The sequence below is a fragment of the Populus trichocarpa genome, chromosome 4, assembly GCF_000002775.5.
Source record: "Populus trichocarpa isolate Nisqually-1 chromosome 4, P.trichocarpa_v4.1, whole genome shotgun sequence".
Lineage (NCBI taxonomy): Eukaryota > Viridiplantae > Streptophyta > Magnoliopsida > Malpighiales > Salicaceae > Populus > Populus trichocarpa.
Genome location: NC_037288.2, coordinates 22,405,325 through 22,424,946, shown reverse-complemented (window position 1 = coordinate 22,424,946; position 19,622 = coordinate 22,405,325). Strand labels below are relative to the sequence as shown.

Sequence of the window (19,622 nt, the reverse complement as noted above, 5' to 3'; positions counted from 1 at the left end):
TTAATTTTATTTTTTTAGAAATTTTGAAAATCACTATTTATTTTCTTAATTAAAAACTTTAAAAATCACAATGGCTGAGCCCTGAAACTTCTTTTTTTAAATTTATTTATCAAAAATCTTCAAGAGTTTAAGTTTGTTGGATAGATATGTTTTTTTTATTTCTTTGAATCTTCAAAAAAACTAATGGCAAAGCATTTTCAGATTTTCTAAAAAAATAAATAAAAATTGAATCACTTTGATTGTTTTTCTGATCATTGTTTTTTGAAATTTCCACGTGAAACTTTCTTAGGGTCAAATTTTATTAAGCAGGAACCTTGTAAATAACAATATTTATGATGACTTTTTTTTAAAAAAATATAGTAGTGATTGTTTTTTGGTTTCAAAAATATTAAAGTAATATTTTTTTATTTTTTAAAAATTATTTTTGATATTAGTATATTAAAATAATAATAAAAGCATTAATGTTTTTTTTTTATTTTGAATTTTTATGACACACTATTCGGCGCCACCTTAGAGATAGATACCAAACTTGTTGATTCGGGATCCCATATCGGTTTAAGTTTGTCATTAATCCGAACAGGCAATTTATCTAGCAGGCATGTCAGACTGCATGCATGTACCTTCTTGAAAAAGCATCACTTGCATCAATGCGGTCATTTATCAATAACGGGACTCCATGGGAACGACAGTCTGCAAGACAAGCTCTTTCCGTTTCCAATAACTCCCGTGTTTAAGCATCCTTGAAGGAAAATCTTCGAGATTAACAAAATTACATTGCTATGCAATTGCAAGTCAATGCAGAGATCAAGCTGTAAGCAATACTCCACCCACATTCATGGCGACCTTTATTCATTTGCAAAGCGGTTTTACAGCCCCTATTGATCAACTGCAAAAGGGTGAATTTACGTAGAGCAAAAACATGCTTTAGACACTTGAACTAGAGACCCATTATGAAATGCTCACGTTCATGGAAGTTCAAGAAATGAAAACAGAGAGAGCTCCGAGGGAAGTCGAGAAACTACAGATGAGTAACAGTAAATTGCGAGTCAAAACATCGGAACTCTCTCTCAAGGGTGAATGGTAAGAGAATAGCGTCGTTCTTAACATCCAATGGAACACAACACATGCATCTGAACGCGCGTCACAAACAGGCTTATTCGACTTAATTTGTGTTTCCATAGGCAAATCTTGCATTTATTGACCAAGCTTGCTGAGTTTAAATGAATAAATAAATACATAAATTGATGTTTTAATTAACTCGTTATGAACTCAATCTTCTTGACAGCACAGACCAGTCATGATACTCCCGAGTCACCAAGAACTCGAAGTTGGTTGTTGTCTAGGAACCAAAGCCACAAGTGCATTGGTACTAAGTATTTGTAAGCAGTGTATCCTCAGAGATTGCAGAGTTCACAAGTTGAAAAGGTAAAAAGGGGTCATGGAGGATCTGAGAGTGTTTCTTCTATATTTATAATTCTTGCTGTGTCAGTGACACTTTCCTGTTTAAATCTCCTCATGGTTGCCCCACCCCTAACTGGTCTATTTTGGGCAAGCACTACGCAATGCAACCTTGTCATCTGGCTTGAGCTTAGACTGCAGTCCTGGACTCAAGGTTTGTGCATTCTATGTGTACTAATCGTTTTATTCTGTTCTCAGCTTGATCGGCCTGACTCCCAGATCACTACAACCAGGACTTTGCCCAGAAGCTGCTAATCGTTTACAAGAAATGGAGCACAAATACGAAGACAGGAGGCAAGAAAGATAGAGTTTTGACCGAACAGGTTGCACACAAAAACCTAATTCCTAGTTTTATTTCTGAAATACAAAATCTAATAAGCATTTCTGTCTCTCTTAGAGGTTTATAAGCCTTTAAATAGATCTAAAACTGATTTTAACAAGGAAGAAAAATTATAATCCCTAAACTTAAAAAAAAAAAAAACTAACATAAAATATAAAAAAAATAATAAATTCAGAAAAATCATTGAAAAATAACAAAAACAACTCAAATAGCATCCATAGGCATGATTTGGGGGTTTTCTAGAGAGGGCTAGATCAAGCGTGTTAATCTCTTTGTGAAAATAGGCCTCGGGAATTAATTGAAAATACCTGAATCCGATCCAATAATCGAATGTTTGAAAGTTATGACCTTTTATTATTAGGTTGTTGGTCTGGTATGATCGGTCTTTTCTTGAGCATAAGTTCATCCCGCTGGTTCATAAATATATATATTACACTGCCCGAATAATTAATTGGTGGCATATCCTTATTTAGCTAATCAAAACCTTCACTTTCTTCTAACCCGACTACATTATATATGCTAATTGCAATATCAAGTGGTCTGCTTGACAGTGCTGCTTAACTAAGTCCAGGGCTGATAGAGAAGCTTTGCTATTGATTTTAATTAATTTAATTTCCATTATTGTATCTCGAAACAAAAAAATAGAAAATAAAAATTTATAAGAAATATATTATATTTTAACAAAAAAAATAAATGATGAAGAGGTGTAGATTTTAATTTTCTGTGCAAATATTTTCTACTATCCACCGGAGAATGCTCTTGGGCAGAGCCAATTGCACCTCCCCAGTCCCTTCATGATCACCTCCTAGAGGTTGCCAATCTGTTGCCGGACATCCCACATCCAAATTGAGAATTTAGAGGCTGCTTTCTAACACCTCAATTCACTCATTGTGGGATGCCATTGATCGGAGCTCTCTCAATGAAAGCACCATTTTGGGTTCTTGAACAAGAAGTGATAGGAAACACTTAATTTATGTCGTGCTGCTGAATGCTCAACGTTCTCTAGCCTTTTATATTGTTGATAGATAAAAATAGTTTCAAAAAATACAGAATGGGTGTTCTGTTAATTCAGTAAAATAATGTGATCTAAATACATTGCATTGTTCATTGGAACAATGGAATTATGTTTTTGCAATTCTAAAAAAAACTAACAAAGCTTGCAATTGGAATGAAATTATCTTTTCCATAAGATATAATAGGCATTATAAATTATCCACCTATTTTTTAGCACAATTAAATTATTTTATTGCCTTGAAAGCAAAAATAAAAATAAAAATAAAAATAAAATATATAGTTTCATTTTGGAGCTTTTTTATCTTTTCAATAATTTTTGCATAATAAAATTATGTTGATCCATTAAAAGCATAAAAAAAAACATTAAACTTGCACAAAAGAGCATTTTTATATTTTTATTAAAAAAAAAAACAATAAAGAGACATAATTGCTTTTAAAATAAAAAAACATCTAATACTGGTTTCAAGGGCATTTTATTCTTTCCATTATAGTTTTTTGTTATTTTTAGGTTCATCCAGTGACTATTGGTGAGACACGTGCATACAATGGAGATGTAGTTGGGCTCCAGTGATTTTGTTTTCTTTCTTTTTTCTCTCTCTCTCTCTTTTCTATCACTTAGGCTAAAAATTCATGCCAACCCTTTTAAAAATCGATTATATTCTTCAGTTTGTATTTCTAACAATTTTAATCTTTATTCTTTTGATTGCTATTTGTTTTACTTTTAATGCTTTTTGAATTTTTTTTATTTCTGTCCCTAGGCATTTCTTTCATTTAATTTGTTTTTATTAAATTTAGTTCTTATTATTTTGATTGCTCTTTTTTTTTGTGTTTTATTATTTTCTTGATTTGTTTTCTCAATTTCATCTACCATCATTTTATTTCATTTTATTTTTTATCTGATTTTGATTTTTTTTATTGCTATATTTTTTTTATTTTTTTAAAAATATTTTTTTATTTGATTTAGTCCCTAATTATTTTATTTGATTTAGTTTTATATTGGATTTGGTTCTCAATGTTTTGATTGCTATTTTTTTTGCTTTTAATATTTTTATGATTGGAAATTTTACTTTGTGATTTTTTGCATGCTTGCCTTTTCATAACCAGGAGCCGGTTTAAGTTTGGTCTTTCTAGGTCCTTTATTAAAAATTAATTTTTTCTTTCAAATTCATCATTGGACACTGGATTATTGGGCTTTAGGCTTTGTTATTTGTTCCATTTTTTTTTGTGGGGTTATTCTAATCTTACATCTCATGTAGCGGATTAATCGAGTTGAATTTTTTTTTTCTTGATGTTTTTTTACATGAAATTGATTTTTTTTTCAATTTCATCATTTGAAATTAAATTATTGGCTTTCGAGCTTTGTGATTTTCCCCTTTTCTTTCCATGAGTTAACCTTAGTGTGAGTTAGTCAAGTTAACTCGGTTTTTTTAGCATTTGTTTTATTTAACTTCTTTTTGCTAGGTTCTTTTTAAAAAAATCTATATCATGGGTGGTGAGTTAGGTAAATTAACTCGGATTGACTCAATTTGTTTTTAATTTGATTTTTTTTTAATTTTATTATTTGATATTAAATTATTGAGTTTTACAAATATTTTTTAATTGTTTTTAATCAAATTGACTTAAAGTCTAGGGTTATCATCTTTTATACATTCATATTTCACATTAAAAAAATTCTCGCCCGAGGACCACTAGCCACATATGTAGTTTATCCTATATGTGGAGTATTCGCTTGATTTTCGCATGCGGTGACTCCTCCGGTCGGCCGAAAAAAGCATTTGGAAAGAAGTTGTAGAAGTACAACTTTCTTCTTATTATTATAATCATAGCAAAACTCTTGAAGCCCACTCTTGTTTAATTAAAGAGTGCAATTCACCCGAACGACTTGTGTCCCAAAAGCTTGTTGTTTCTATATGATAGTTACCAAAGAGTTTTAGGGTATTTTAAATATTTATTTGAGATTTTTTTATTAATTTATAAGAAATTATTTTTAATTAGTGAAATTTAGTAGTTAATAATTAAAATTTATTTTGAAGAGTTCAACTTTATAGTTTGGTTCTAAATATTCTAATATCTAAAATTAATATATTTTTATGTAGAATTTAAATGCGTTCAAGGTGTTTCGTAAAGGAATTGATTTTTATATGAATTAATCTATTTAATTAATAAAAGATTTTCTAAAAATAGATGCAAGTAATATTTTTTGACACCTCCACTTTAATTACACTCAGAATACTTCTTTGCTTAAAATAAAAATGTTTCTTAGCCTTTTTTTTATATTATATTTTATAATATCATTATTGTTATATGTTTTACATAATTATTAAAAAATACATATTTTATAAGTAAAATAGGGTGTTGTGATAATATGATATATACTAGTGTTGGGTGATTTTTTAATGGAATTTTAGAATCATTTTAAGCTAGTGATGTATTTACTCATCCCGTCATCATCTAGAGTGTTTTTTTTTTTTGTTTTTTTTCAATCTCAGTTAATGATAATAGAAGAATAAATTTATTATTATTCTGTCTTTGCAGCATTGATCGAGCCTTAGATTCTGATTTGTGGACTAGGTTTTTCAAACCCCGGCCGGCAATATGTATCTCTCGTTCGTCATCAGTATACAATATTCTCATCCTGCAAAAACCATTGGCATCGGCTACCTCTATCCCACCTCAGCTCCACGTCCATGTGAACATGAAAGAGAAGAAAGAGAAGCTCCTTTGTTAATTCAATTTGATATTTACAATGGCCAAACATTTGATTTCCAACAGCGTTTTTAAAAAAATTAATTTTTTTTTGCTAAAATTTAATATGATTTGTACGTTTTGGATCGTTTTAATATGCTGATATCAAAAATAATTTTTAAAAAATAAAAAAATATTATTAAAATGCTTTTCAGCATAAAAAATTATTTAAAAAATAACTGTTACAACACTACCAAACATATTCTAAAACTATTTATTGCCTAGGTTTTTTATTATTATTATTGAAGCCCACTCTTGTTTAATTAAAGAGTGCAATGGACCCGAATAACTTACGTCCCAAAAGCTTGTCGTTTCTAATATGTTACCGAAGAGTTTTAGAGTATTTTAAATATTTGTTTGAGAATTTTTATTAATTTACAAAAAAAATATTTCTAATTAGCGAAATTTAATAGTTAATAATTAAAATTTATTTTGGACAAGAAACGACTTTATAGTTTGGTTTTAAACATTTTAAGCTAATATTGATGTATTTAATCTCACATTAAACTAAAAATTAGAAAGAAAGAAAAAACATATATAGAATAAACAAAAAGCATAATCGCTTCTGTTCTCTTGTTCCACGTGAAGATTAAACCATCTAGATTAGTAAATGTCACACGAAATCGATGAACTGAACAAGATTTTTGAAATCCTCGTTCGATGTCTTTCTACCATCAACACAGCAATAGTCTTGAGCAGCATGCAATAGACTTTTTTCTACAAATTCAGAAGCTGATAGAACAAGAGAACAGAAGCGATTGTGCCTTTTGAAAGACCAAATGAGCCAGGACGTGAGCAGCTGACATTGACAGTCGATCGTAAACTCGTTTTAACATTCGAAAACTAAGCATACTCCCTCCAAGGATACCGTACCTCTGCCTAGTTTTTAATTATTTCACAAGACAAACTCCGTAATCAGCACCCAAGTTTTGCAAACAACCTTTTGATTTTTTTCTTATCTGTAAGCATCTTGAATATTCTAATTAAAAAATTATATATAAAATAACACTTCATTAAAAAATTTCCATGAATGGTATGCATGTATGAATATATGGTATGTATGTATGTTTGGACGTGAGCTAGACTTTTTTCTATAAATTCAGAAGCTGATCACTGCAATTATCAATCAAGCTGATTGCTTATTATACATAATCTCTCTCTCTCTTTTCACAGCCCAGAAGAAATCAAGATGGAGGTATTTAACAAAGAGCTAAAAGATACTGATATCCAATTTCGATTCTCATTCCCATCTCGTTCCTTACGGTATCTAGATTTCGCAGGAGATTTTTTTGTTGATTTGAAAGTCAAAGACAGCAGCGGTAAGCTTCGGGTGATTCGTTGCAGGAAGAGAGATGGAGATTACGACAAGCCAGTGCTTTCTAAAGGCTGGCTTCAATTTGTTGCCGACTATGAACTGAGAGTTGGTGACATGGCTGTTCTTCTTCGTGAGGATGACCATCTCCTCGGGTCACAGTTCAGGATTGAAGCAAAGAGAAAAATCATCTTGTTTCGCAAGGAGGTTTGGGGTGACGTGCCTCGAGCTAACTAGTTATTATTTGCATGTTGGAGTGGGCATGTGTATATACATGTCCACTCCAACATGATTGTATTGCTGTTCTTGATTGCTTTTTTATCTATGTATTTTGAGATATACTTGCGCTGTACTCAAATCATGTGTTGAGCACCGAATTTTCAGTATGGATTACGAAAAAACACTCCTGCACTCGCTCCATTTTTAGATTTTCTTTATGCTTGGGACGGGACAGATTTAAGTTTAGTTTGATTGACAGATTGAGGGGTCTAGGATTTACGCTTAAAACTCAGACTCAAGTAACAGAATATGAGGCACAATCCAAGCACAAGATTTTAATATATTTTGGAACTCCATGAAAATCGTCTTTCTAAAAAATTTAATATATTTTGTATCTTTTGAATTGTTTTGATATGCTGATGTCAAAAATAATTTTTTAAAAATAAAAAAAACATTATTGGCATGTATTTCGGCACAAAAAATTATTTAAAAAGCAACCATAACCACACTACCAAACAAGCACCTCGTATAGCTCATGCTAGGGTGTTCTCCCACCTTAACCTAGTTTTTAATTAGTTCATAAATAATTAACGCCTTAATTATGTCACGGTCAAAATAAAAAATTATGAAAATAACTTTTTGTGTAACAACTCTTAGATGTTTTATTGACATGTAATTGATGTTTAACTCTAATTAAAAAAAAATATAAATGTGTACATTAATGAACTCAATATTTTATTAATAAAATATAAATAATAATTTAACTAAACTTAATATATTCAACTATCAGGATGAGCCCAAAGCCATCCTTCTGTGGTCCCATAAATTATGATCTTGGATAAGCAACTAGATTCCAAAACGTGTACACATTTTTGTGATAAAGGTGCTGGCTACTAATAAAACTGGATGTGCTATATATGTTTCTTCAAGAATCCGATTGCAGCCGATCGCGGAGGCAGAAATTTTTCCTGTCCTGGACTATCAAGCAGATTTACATGAATTATTTTTTAAAATTAATTATTAACTTATATATATAAATTTATTAAGTTAACAATAAAGTTTTAATTTAAATTTAAAGGATATAAAATAAAAAAATAAATTACACTATCGAAGTTGCACCCTTTTATATTTTGTGGAATAAAATTCATTTATGATCGAATCCGAATCAATATTTTTAACAAGCTCTCGTTCAATGTAAATCATCGTAAAATATGCTAAAAACTCATCTTCCATTTAATTGCGAAACATAGTTTTAACATATTTTATTGCTGAAAATGCTCGTTTCGTGGTGGCAATGAAAATAGACAAAGTCAAAATAAGACGAATTAACTTATTAATAAAATGATAGTGTTGTGACTTATTTATTTCAACTAATCCTCGACATAATTAATAAATGGTAGACATATTCTAAAAGCTCTTATGATGAATCACATCAATTTAATAATGCTCTATCTAAGATCTCAAATAATATATCTCTTATTCATTGAAATCTTCAGGATAAAATTTCTTAGCAATCTAGCAAATAACATCAATTTTAAATGATTTAAAGTTATCTTTAGGTTCTAAAGCAGAGCTAAGCACAAGGAGTTTCATTGTCCCATCATTGAATCTAGAATTTAATTATTCCAACTAAAAATCTATTATTGAATTAAATATATCATAATAATAATGTTGGTAAACTGTCACTGATTTTTGTGATTGACATAAATGACTTGTAGTCTTTTTATACGAAGTATTCATATGTGATATGTCAATTCCATATTGTGTGCAAACAGATTGCACATATGCAGGAAGAAAATCAAATCCGGCATATCTCAAAGTTCAAAGCAATGCTTTATTAGTTGGCAAAAAATAAGATATAATTAAATTAATTTTCAAGTTCACAAGTAGGAGTTCTTTATTTTTTTAAAGAAGACAATATTTTTTTTATATAATAAAAAATAGACTATTTATATCTAAAAAGATATTTGGACATTGTATTGATAATTAAAAACAAAAACAGTCATTATTTTCGAGAAATTACAAGATTGATTGATAAAAATGTTCATAACTTCATTAAAAAAATTGAAAGACAATAAAAATAAAAATAACATATAATAAAAATAATTATACTGCAATAAACTCTGGAATAATTTAAGGGACGTTAAAGTTTATTTTTCAATAATTTTTTGTTTAATAATTTAATAAAAAATATGCAATATATCAAAAACCAATTAACATATATATCATAAACACTTAATCAATTTAAGTAAAAAAAATTAATAACAGTTGTATAGAGAATTTTTCACTTGAAATCCGCGATGAAAAAAATTCTTTATCAGTTTCTTTTCAAATTTCACCTCAACTTCCAGCACCTAACCCTCCCGACGTCCAAAACCCCATCCTACCAGTACAAGCGTGAATGCGTGATTTATTTTTTTACCTGGGCTACAGCCCACCTCTACCTTGTATATCCCTCCGCCCCTGTAATGCAGCGTCATTGTCTATATATTTAACACGGCAAAAACCAGTAGATTTTGTCTGTATATTTAAACACAGCAAAACCAGTAGGGTTTTGCCGTGTTTAAATATATAGACAATATAGATTCCTTGCTCGAACAAAAAACATGCAGAAATCTCTCTCTCTCTCTCTCTATACATGCGTCATTGTCTTTTTTTATTATGCACCTTTTATTAATTAAGGGTATTATAATTAATAGTGGTTATATTAGTAATTAAATAATAATAATTTAGAGAATAAATTTATTCTACACAATCTCTTTACCCCTTGATCGACGGTGATGAGAATTTTGCAAATGAAGTTGGTATCTTGCATGATCAACTCTAGACTAATATATACATTTTTTACATGCACTCTTGAATTTGGGAGCCTATCTTGATGCAGATGAAGTTTTTAAACATAAATAATAGAATCTTATTTCAGAACCACGGGAAACCAAAAGGCCGACTTTCATGGCTAGCAAATCCATAAATATAATATTCAATTTTTATGCTTTCAACCTCTTCCCCCTCGAAGCCTCCATCCACCCCTTGACCTCCTCCTAGCTTGGCTCCTGGGGCTCTCTCTCTCTCTCCCTCTCCCCCTCAGGCAACCACTTCCACACCTACCGTGTCTTCTTCTACGTACCCATGTTTGATCTTGGCGACGAGCTTCCAGTAGAAGGCTATAGAATTCCCTGGCTGATATGGATCCAAGAATTGGTCTTGGTCCTCCTCATCATTCTCCTTTTCTGTTTCAGTTTCTTTCTTTCAGATCTCTCAGACACCACCACCTCTTCTGCCTCAGCTTCGCCATCTGCTGTTGCCTGTGTTGGTGTCTTCATGCCTCTCAATTCCCATTTAGACAAGCAAACACTCTAGCATAAAGATCACACAACAACTGCCATAAACTGCTCGCAACATAGCCAGGTATGAAGCTCCTTGTCCGTTTTATTTTTCTTTTATCTCATGTTTTCTTTGCTTTGGCCATAAAAAGAATTTTTAAACCCCTTTAGGTAAAGTCTTTTTTTTTACTTGGAAACAACTCGTTTCTACTTTTATTGTGGGTTTCTGTCTATATCTTATTTATTTCTACTTTAATATCGTAAATATTAAATTGAATTAACAAAGGAGCTTCTCTTTTTCCCCTTTTCTTTTTCACATGGACGTGGAGCTGAGGTGGGATATAGGCAGCCGATGCCGATGGTTTTTGCTAGGGTTCGACCAAGGGAAAAGAATTTGAGGAAAGAGTTTGTTTGATGAAATTATTAGAGGAATTGTATTTAGAGATGATGTGTGTTGTACTAGGAAGTTGAATAATAAGTAAGTCCCCAAAAATGAGAATTTAAGAGCCACTTTCCTAGGCCATAAGGTTTTGGCAAAGAGAAGGATTTAAAGGGGAGGGGACTATAAGTTGTTAAATTCTTGTTTGAATTGAGTTCGCGAGAATAAAATGATTTGAGTGTGTGAGAAAATTAAAGGAATTATATTTTTCATCTATAATGGGCCATTCTGATTAAAGGATGGATAGAAGGAAGTTGATTATGAGAGACTTGTACATGAATAATGTTAAGAGACGTGTAGGATGAAAGTGACTACTGTAAATGATAAAAGAACACATGAATATGTTTTAGTTGTGTCTTAGACTTGTAAGCTGAATTTTAGATAATTTTATCACCTAAGTTGCAACAGGAGTTAGAACACGCAAATAAAGGAGTTTGGAATTTGTTTCTTCATGAAAATTGTAGCTTGGGGTGTTAAATTTCAAATAAAACTAACCTTGCTTTATTTGAAGTTAAAAACCTTCCATTATGAAAAAATAATGAAAGGAAGGTCAAACTAGATTTCTGTAGGATTGCGTGTTTAAGGGTACTATTTGGTAGGTAAATGGCGGAACTAAGTGTTGCTTTCCTCATGGTTGGCGGATGTGTGGTCTTGTGGGATGACTCTGTATGCTATGCTGGTGGGAGCATATCCATTCGAGGACCAGGAGGACCCAAAGAATTTCAGGAAAACAATCAATGTATTACATTCTCTCTTGTGTGTGTCTCTCTTCTATTCAAGTTGTTCTTCTTTTTTCTTTTTACTGTTTATGAATTTCTTGTTGTTTACCTGCAGAGAATAATGGCAGTTCAATACAAGATCCCCGACTATGTCCACATATCTCAGGATTGCAGACATCTCCTCTCTCGCATATTCGTTGCAAATCCAATCCGGGTATGGATGAATAAACCTTGTCTAAACTTGACAATCAACTTATATTGTGAAGATACGTCATACTACATTGTGTTGGTAGATGTGCTTTCATTGAATTTTAATCAATCGGGAAATTAGAGTTCTGTGGATTTCCTTTTCATGTATTGCTGTTCTGATAGAATATCTTGATATAAGCCTACTTTCTGTTACATTAGCTACAAGTCTGTTCAAACATAAATAACTGGGTATAAAATCATAAAAATTATTAGAGAATTACCTGCTCACTTACCATATAATTCTGTTGCATAATTGTTGTTGTTGGTGTTGCTATTTTTTCTTCTCATCACCCCTGTTGTTGTTATTATTGTTATTTAAATTTTTCATGCATTGTCTGAAACACTACCCTCTGGTGTTTTTTCTTCTTGCATCACATCATTGAATTTACTGATATCGTGTTCGGAACAAAGTTGCCAGCATGTACATGATTGCAACTGCTTGTTGTGAGACATGGGTGTTGTGTGGTCCCGCACCATGTGATGGGGGGGACCACCACATTAATTAAGGAGGCAGCTGGCTGCCTCTTTGATTTAAAATGAAACTGCCACTGTAGAGGCAGTAGAGAAAGAACGAGAGAGCAGAGAAAAACCGAGAGAAAGAAAGAAGAGGAGGCAGCAGAGCAATCTGTCTTCTTTCTTTGATTTCCAGTTCGTTCACCGTTGGATCGGGCTGAGATTTGGACAGCAGCTTCTAGACACGTTACTCTTCATTCTGAACGGTTGGATTGAAGATTGGTAGTGTGGAAGCTGGTCGTTTTGATAGAAAACGGGGCTGTCAGTGTTGTGAGCTTTTCTCTAACATTACTCTCTTTAATCTTGTTGTAATCCGAGAATAAGTTGTTCTTGATGATATATATGTTGTAGCCCTTAGTTGAATCTGAGGAAGAACAATTGTGAACCCATTATTTGTGATAGTGGAAGTTTTTAGGTGGACTCTGGTCCCGTGGTTTTTCCCGCATCGGGTTTTCCACGTAAAAATCTTGGTGTTGATTTGTGTGATTGTTGCATTATATTTGTTCATTGTTTGATTCTGTTTTTACTGCACAAAGAGGGAAAAAGGATTGGGACTTGTGAATTGTGAATTGTATTCCGCTGAATTGATCCGGTTAGTTGTCCCTAGTTTTCCCAACAAAGTGGTATCAGAGCATTTGGTTGTGTAGATTGAATTCTTGTGCAGTTAAAATGGAAAAGGAAGATTCGGGCATGATAAAGCTCACTTCCTCAAATTATTTTTTATGGAAAACAATGATGGAGGATCACTTATATTGCAATGATTTGGCTTTGCCGATTGAATGTAAAGGAATAAAGCCTGATGATATGGATGATGCAAAATGGAATGGACTAAATAGAAAGGCTACCGCTAATGTTAGAAAATGGGTATCTTCTAAGTCCATTAATCATATTTCTCAAGAACATGACTGCTATACAGTGTGGAAGCTGTTAGAAGAAACCTTTGCCAAGGAGAGTGCACAAAACAAGGTTTTTGTAATTAGAGACCTTGTGAATTTGAAGTATAGAGATGGTGAAGATGCTTCGGTGCATATAAATGTATTCCAAGGGTTCTTGAATCAGCTGTCATTGATGAACCTTGAGTTAGCCGATGAAATGCAAGCATTAATCCTATTGAGTTCATTGCCGGATAGTTGGGAGACCTTGGTAGTGTCACTTAGCAATTCTACTCCGAATGGAAAGCTCACTTTGAAAACAGTGAAGGATTGTATCCTCAATGAAGAGAAGAGGAGGAAAGGGACAAGCACTTCCGAGTCTCATGCACTTGTTACAGAAAGTCGAGGGAGAAGTCAAAGCAGGTTCTCTCACGGCAAGCAAGATGGAGAATCCAGCAATAGAAAAGGCAAATGGAAGCCAAGAGGAAGATCTCAGTCAAGGAAGGGTTTTAAATGTTATTATTGTGACAAGCCTGGGCATATGCAAAAGGATTGCAGAAAGTATAAAAGAGATAAAAAGGGTAGAGATGAAGACAAGAATGAAGAGAATGGTACAGCTGCAGTTGTATCTGATGGTGATGTTGCCATTGTTTGTGATGATGGTTGTGTTAATCTTGCATGTCAAGATACCACCTGGGTTGCAGATTCAGCAGCTTCTTACCATGTTACACCCCGACATGATTTTTACACATCCTACACTGCTGGTGACTTTGGTCAAGTTAGGATGGGAAATCAAGGGATGGCTAGTGTTGTGGGCATTGGAGATATTTGGTTGGAAACCAATACTGGGTGCAAGTTGCTACTCAAAGATGTTAGGCATGTGCCTGATATGCGCCTACATTTGATCTCTACTGGTACTCTTGATGAAGAAGGCTATCACAGTTACTTTGAAGATGGTAAATGGAAGCTCTCCAGAAATTCCCTAATTGTTGCTAAAGGGAAGAAGATGGGTCTCTACATGTCACAAGCCAAGGTGATCAAAGGGGAGGTGAATGCAATTGAAGATTGCTCTACTGATCTATGGCATAAGCGGCTTGGACATTTGAGTGAGAAAGGCCTTGGCATCCTTGCCAAGAAGAACTACCTTCCATTGAAAGGTATGAACTTGAACACATGTACTCATTGTTTAGTTGGTAAACAACATAGAGTTGCATTTCAAAGATCACCTTCACATAGAAGGTCACATGTTCTTGATTTAGTTCATACTGATGTTTGCTCTATGATTGATAAGTCTCTTGGAGGTGCATTGTACTTTGTTAGTTTTATTGATGATCACTCCAGGAAGATTTGGGCCACTTGTTTGAAATCCAAAGATCAGGTGCTTGATGTCTTTAAGGATTTCCATGCCAGAGTTGAAAGAGAAACTGGTAGAAAGCTGAAATGTGTTCGAGCAGACAATGGTGGTGAATACAGAGGTCCTTTTGAGAAGTACTGCAGGGAATAGGGTATCAAGTTGGAGAAGACAGTTCCTAAGACTCCACAGCAGAATGGAGTGGCTGAGAGAATGAACAGAACCATTGTTGAAAGAATTAGATGTATGCTCTCTCATGCAAAGCTGCCTAAGTCCTTTTGGGGTGAGGCAATGAAGACTGCAGTTGCCATGATCAACCTTTCTCCATCAGTTCCTCTTGAGTTTGATGTTCCAGATAGAGTTTGGAAAGGAAAGGATGTTTCCTATGCACACTTGAGAGTGTTTGGATGCAGAGCATTTGTACATGTTCCAAGGGATGAAAGGTCTAAGCTTGACAGCAAGACAAAGCAGTGTATTTTCTTGGGATCTGAAGATGATGAGTTTGGCTATAGGTTGTGGGATCCAAAGGAGAAGAAAATTGTGAGAAGCAGAGATGTTATCTTCTTTGAAGATCAAACCATTGAAGACTTTGAACTGAAGGAGAAAACAGAGTCTACAACTTTTATTCCATCTAATTCAAATCCAAGACCTACTCCACAGTTACCTTTGATGCTTGCTAATCATGGGGGAGATTTGCAAAATGATGATAATGATGGTTTTCTTGTTGAGCCATTAGTTGGTGATCCTGAATCAGCTAATGATGATATTGATGTTATTCCTGAACAGGTTATGCAGGAAGCTCCAGATGAGCCACAATTGAGGAGGTCAACCAGACCTCGCCAACCTTCCACCAAATATTCTCCTCATGAGTATGTGCTGGTTACTGACGGGGGAGAGCCAGAATGCTTTGATGAAGCTATGTCACATGAGAAGAAAAGTGAGTGGTTGAAAGCAATGCAAGAAGAGATGAAATCCTTGCATGAAAACCATACCTTTGAGTTAGTGAAGCTTCCTAAAGGTAAGAGAGCACTCAAGAACAAATGGGTGTTCAGGTTGAAAATTGATGAACATTGCTCACAACCAAGGTGCAAGGCAAGATTGGTTGTGAAAGGCTTCGGTCAGAAGAAGGGTATTGATTTTGAAGAAATCTTTTCACCAGTGGTCAAGATGTCTTCAATCCGAGTTGTGCTTGGCTTAGCTGCTAGTTTGAATCTTGAAGTTGAGCAACTTGATGTGAAAACTGCCTTTCTCCATGGTGATTTAGATGAAGAGATCTACATGGAACAACCTGAAGGGTTTGAAGCAAAAGGCAAAGAGCAGTTAGTTTGCAAGTTGAAAAAGAGCCTATATGGGTTAAAGCAAGCTCCAAGACAATGGTATAAGAAGTTTGATTCTTTCATGGTGGACCATGGTTATGACAGGACCACTTCTGATCATTGTGTATTTATGAAAAGGTTTCCAGATGGAAACTTTATTATTCTCCTATTGTATGTAGATGATATGTTGATTGTTGGCCATGATGCTAAGAAGATTCAGATGTTGAAGGAAGAGTTAAGCAAGTCCTTTGCAATGAAAGACTTAGGACCGGCAAAACAGATTCTTGGCATGAAGATCACACGTGACAGGAAGAAGGAGAAACTTTGGCTATCTCAGGAGAGATATGTCCAAAAGGTACTTGAGAGATTCAACATGAGCAACTCCAAACCGGTTTGTTCTCCACTTGCAAGCCACTTTAAACTAAGTTCTAAGCAGTGTCCTTCAAGTGATGAAGAAAGAGATGAGATGAAAAAGGTTCCTTATGCATCCGCAGTTGGTAGCTTGATGTATGCCATGGTTTGCACAAGGCCGGATATAGCTCATGCAGTTGGTGTGGTCAGTCGGTTCCTCTCCAATCCTGGTAAAGAACACTGGTCAGCAGTGAAATGGATACTCAGGTATCTCAAAGGTACTTCTAGTTTCAGCTTATGTTTTGGTAATGATAAACCTGTGTTGGATGGATACACAGATGCAGATATGGCTGGTGATGTTGATTCTAGAAAGTCCACATCAGGATACTTGATGAAGTTTGCAGGGGGAGCAGTCTCATGGCAATCAAGGTTGCAAAAATGTGTGGCATTATCCACTACAGAGGCTGAATATATTGCTCTTACTGAAGGGGGCAAAGAGTTGTTATGGATGAAGAAGTTCTTACATGAACTTGGCCTAGTTCAAGAGAACTTTGTGTTGCACTGTGATAGTCAAAGTGCAATCCATCTCAGTAAGCATCCTACTTTTCACTCTCGATCAAAGCACATTGAGGTTAGATATCAATGGATTCGTGATGCTATGGAGATGAAGTCATTTGTTGTTGAGAAAATCCATACCGATGACAACGTGTCAGACATGATGACCAAACCTCTACCGAGAGAGAAGTTTGAGTTTTGCAGAAGGGAGGCAGGCTTGTCAGAGCCTCCTAAATTGAAGCTTACATGTTGATCGCCAGTATGGCGAATTCCTCACATGGTGCGTGAGGGGGAGATTTGTTGTGTGGTCCCGCACCATGTGATGGGGGGGGACCACCACATTAATTAAGGAGGCAGCTGGCTGCCTCTTTGATTTAAAATGAAACTGCCACTGTAGAGGCAGTAGAGAAAGAACGAGAGAGCAGAGAAAAACCGAGAGAAAGAAAGAAGAGGAGGCAGCAGAGCAATCTGTCTTCTTTCTTTGATTTCCAGTTCGTTCACCGTTGGATCGGGCTGAGATTTGGACAGCAGCTTCTAGACACGTTACTCTTCATTCTGAACGGTTGGATTGAAGATTGGTAGTGTGGAAGCTGGTCGTTTTGACAGAAAACGGGGCTGTCAGTGTTGTGAGCTTTTCTCTAACATTACTCTCTTTAATCTTGTTGTAATCCGAGAATAAGTTGTTCTTGATGATATATATGTTGTAGCCCTTAGTTGAATCTGAGGAAGAACAATTGTGAACCCATTATTTGTGATAGTGGAAGTTTTTAGGTGGACTCTGGTCCCGTGGTTTTTCCCGCATCGGGTTTTCCACGTAAAAATCTTGGTGTTGATTTGTGTGATTGTTGCATTATATTTGTTCATTGTTTAATTCTGTTTTTACTGCACAAAGAGGGAAAAAGGATTGGGACTTGTGAATTGTGAATTGTATTCCGCTGAATTGATCCGGTTAGTTGTCCCTAGTTTTCCCAACAATGGGTCTGGTTGTATATTGTACCATGGGGAGCTTTTCATCTGTTTCCTTTTGGTTAGAATTTTGTATCAGAAACCAGGAAGACTGAACAAGGGATTCTTCTTTCTTTGCTTGTTGATGTTTTTATTTTTCTTTGTGTCATATGGTTTGCCAAGGGCAATTGCATATTATTAGAGTTATCAGTGCAACCTTCAGCTAGTAAGTTGGAGTGCAACTTTTATGATTGGATCTTGTGAATAAATTTAACACATGCCGATTGCTCAAATACGGGATTTGGAGAAGATGCTGAGAACCCTCATAGCATGTGGATTGAATTGTTTGAGGTCATAGTTTATTATTATGCTGGTGGGCGCTGGTTAACCTGGGTGTAAAGTGACCCTGTGCTGTGTCAAGAAACTTGAAATTGTATTCCACAAACACTCAGAATGAGAGAAACTAATGGCCCCCAAAACGAGTAAATAGGAAAGGAAGGAGAAACAATGGCTGTTCTGTTGAGATAATAAAAGAAAGGAAATCGAGTATACATGGTTCTGTGAATAGGGAAAATAAGCTTGTTCATGAATGATGCAGGGTCTATCGAACCCCTGCATTCTTGCCAGGGCAAGCTGGTGGATGTCCATTGAGCACTATGAGAAAGGATGCTGTCGCCCAAAATGAAAGCTAATGGTGTAGAAAATATTCAGAAAACAATGATAGGATTTGCTTATGCAAATTATTCTGAGCGATATTACATTCATTTATTTATTGTTCTCCATGGACACTGAATTTTCAGTTAGGCAGGGAAAGTTCCTGAAAACTAAAGTTCTGATTTTTAATGGATTAAATATTCGAATTCTGATGGTTTCTTTGAACCATACATGTTCTTACAGAGGATCACAATTAAAGAAATCAAGAGCCATCCATGGTTCTTGAAGAACTTGCCAAGGGAACTGACAGAGGTAGCTCAAGCCATGTACTACAGGAAAGAAAACCCAACCTTTTCCCTTCAAAGTGTTGAAGAAATCATGAAGATCGTGGAAGAGGCCAAGATTCCTCCCCCAGTATCCCGATCTATTGGAGGCTTTGGCTGGGTAGGAGAAGAAGAAGATGACGTGAAGGAAGATGATGCAGAGGGTGTTGAAGAAAAGGGTGGAGAAGAAGAAGAAGAAGAAGAAGAAGAAGATGAGTATGAGAAGAGAGTTAAGGAGGCACAAGCAAGTGGGGAGGTTCATGTCAGTTAAGATTCATTCCCTCTTCCTTCTACATTATGCTTTCGTGCTTTGCGTAGAACTGTGTGCTAATGGGCTGGTCCTGAATAAATGTTTGTAAATTGTAGCATCATATTGGGTAGAATGGGTGTGAAACTATTGAACTGTATGAGAATTAGAGTTGTCATAAACATTGAATTAAACTGTGTTGAGCAGGAAGGACTTCTAGCTGCTACGATCCTTGAATTAGGAGGATTTGAATGCTTGAAAGGGTTATTATGTTTGGGTTGCCTGTCTAGATTGGATTTGATCATGCAAGGATGTCTTATTCCTTAGAAGTGGCATGTTCTTTATTAGAAGCAGGGTATTGCAATAACATATAGTATCCATTGATTAGTGTAGCTTTGATTCTGTCCCATGTTCTTTCAAGAGCATTGCTCTGATATCATTCTCTGATTTAATTTTGCATGTGATATGTAGTTATTCTTTTTTGCTATTTGCTCATATTTTTATTTTATGTGTAATTGTAGGAGAAGATCACCCTTGTTCCTGGTCAAAATATACTCTATGTTTGCAAAATTAAGTCAGGATTCAATTGCATCACTCTATAAGATATCAATTGATATTTTAAAAAATGTTTTAAGAATTTCAAAATTAATGTTTTTTTTTTTCAAAAAGAATTTTAA

General features: G+C 34.6%; 2 protein-coding genes and 1 long non-coding RNA gene across 3 annotated transcripts; all 3 read left to right on the top strand.

The window, feature by feature from the left end:
* Positions 1-29: 29 nt before the first annotated feature.
* Positions 30-1,978, top strand: LOC112327293 (uncharacterized). The gene is made up of 2 exons (XR_002981446.2): positions 30-1,425; positions 1,657-1,978. It is a non-coding gene; the product is annotated as an uncharacterized LOC112327293 (long non-coding RNA).
* Positions 1,979-6,684: 4,706 nt separating this feature from the next.
* On the top strand, positions 6,685-7,226 carry LOC112326178 (uncharacterized). The gene has a single exon (XM_024593520.2). The coding sequence runs from the start codon at positions 6,747-6,749 to the stop codon at positions 7,104-7,106; it is 360 nt and encodes a 119-aa protein (XP_024449288.2). The 5' UTR covers positions 6,685-6,746; the 3' UTR covers positions 7,107-7,226.
* Positions 7,227-11,349: 4,123 nt separating this feature from the next.
* LOC18098267 (serine/threonine-protein kinase SRK2A) lies at positions 11,350-19,337 on the top strand. Its single transcript, XM_006384918.3, has 3 exons — positions 11,350-11,589; positions 11,685-11,783; positions 18,619-19,337. Exons 1-3 carry the CDS (start codon positions 11,509-11,511, stop codon positions 18,967-18,969), a joined length of 531 nt encoding a protein of 176 aa, XP_006384980.3. The 5' UTR covers positions 11,350-11,508; the 3' UTR covers positions 18,970-19,337.
* The last annotated feature ends 285 nt before the right edge of the window (positions 19,338-19,622 follow it).

Excerpts from the sequence above, each read along its gene's own strand:
- LOC112326178 (XM_024593520.2), top strand. The coding sequence starts at position 6,747 with ATGGAGGTATTTAACAAAGAGCTAAAAGATACTGATATCCAATTTCGA.
- LOC18098267 (XM_006384918.3), top strand. The coding sequence starts at position 11,509 with ATGACTCTGTATGCTATGCTGGTGGGAGCATATCCATTCGAGGACCAG. Across the intron at positions 11,590-11,684 it reads ATTTCAGGAAAACAATCAAT|AGAATAATGGCAGTTCAATA; the intron begins GTATTACATTCT and ends GTTTACCTGCAG. Across the intron at positions 11,784-18,618 it reads TCGTTGCAAATCCAATCCGG|AGGATCACAATTAAAGAAAT; the intron begins GTATGGATGAAT and ends ATGTTCTTACAG.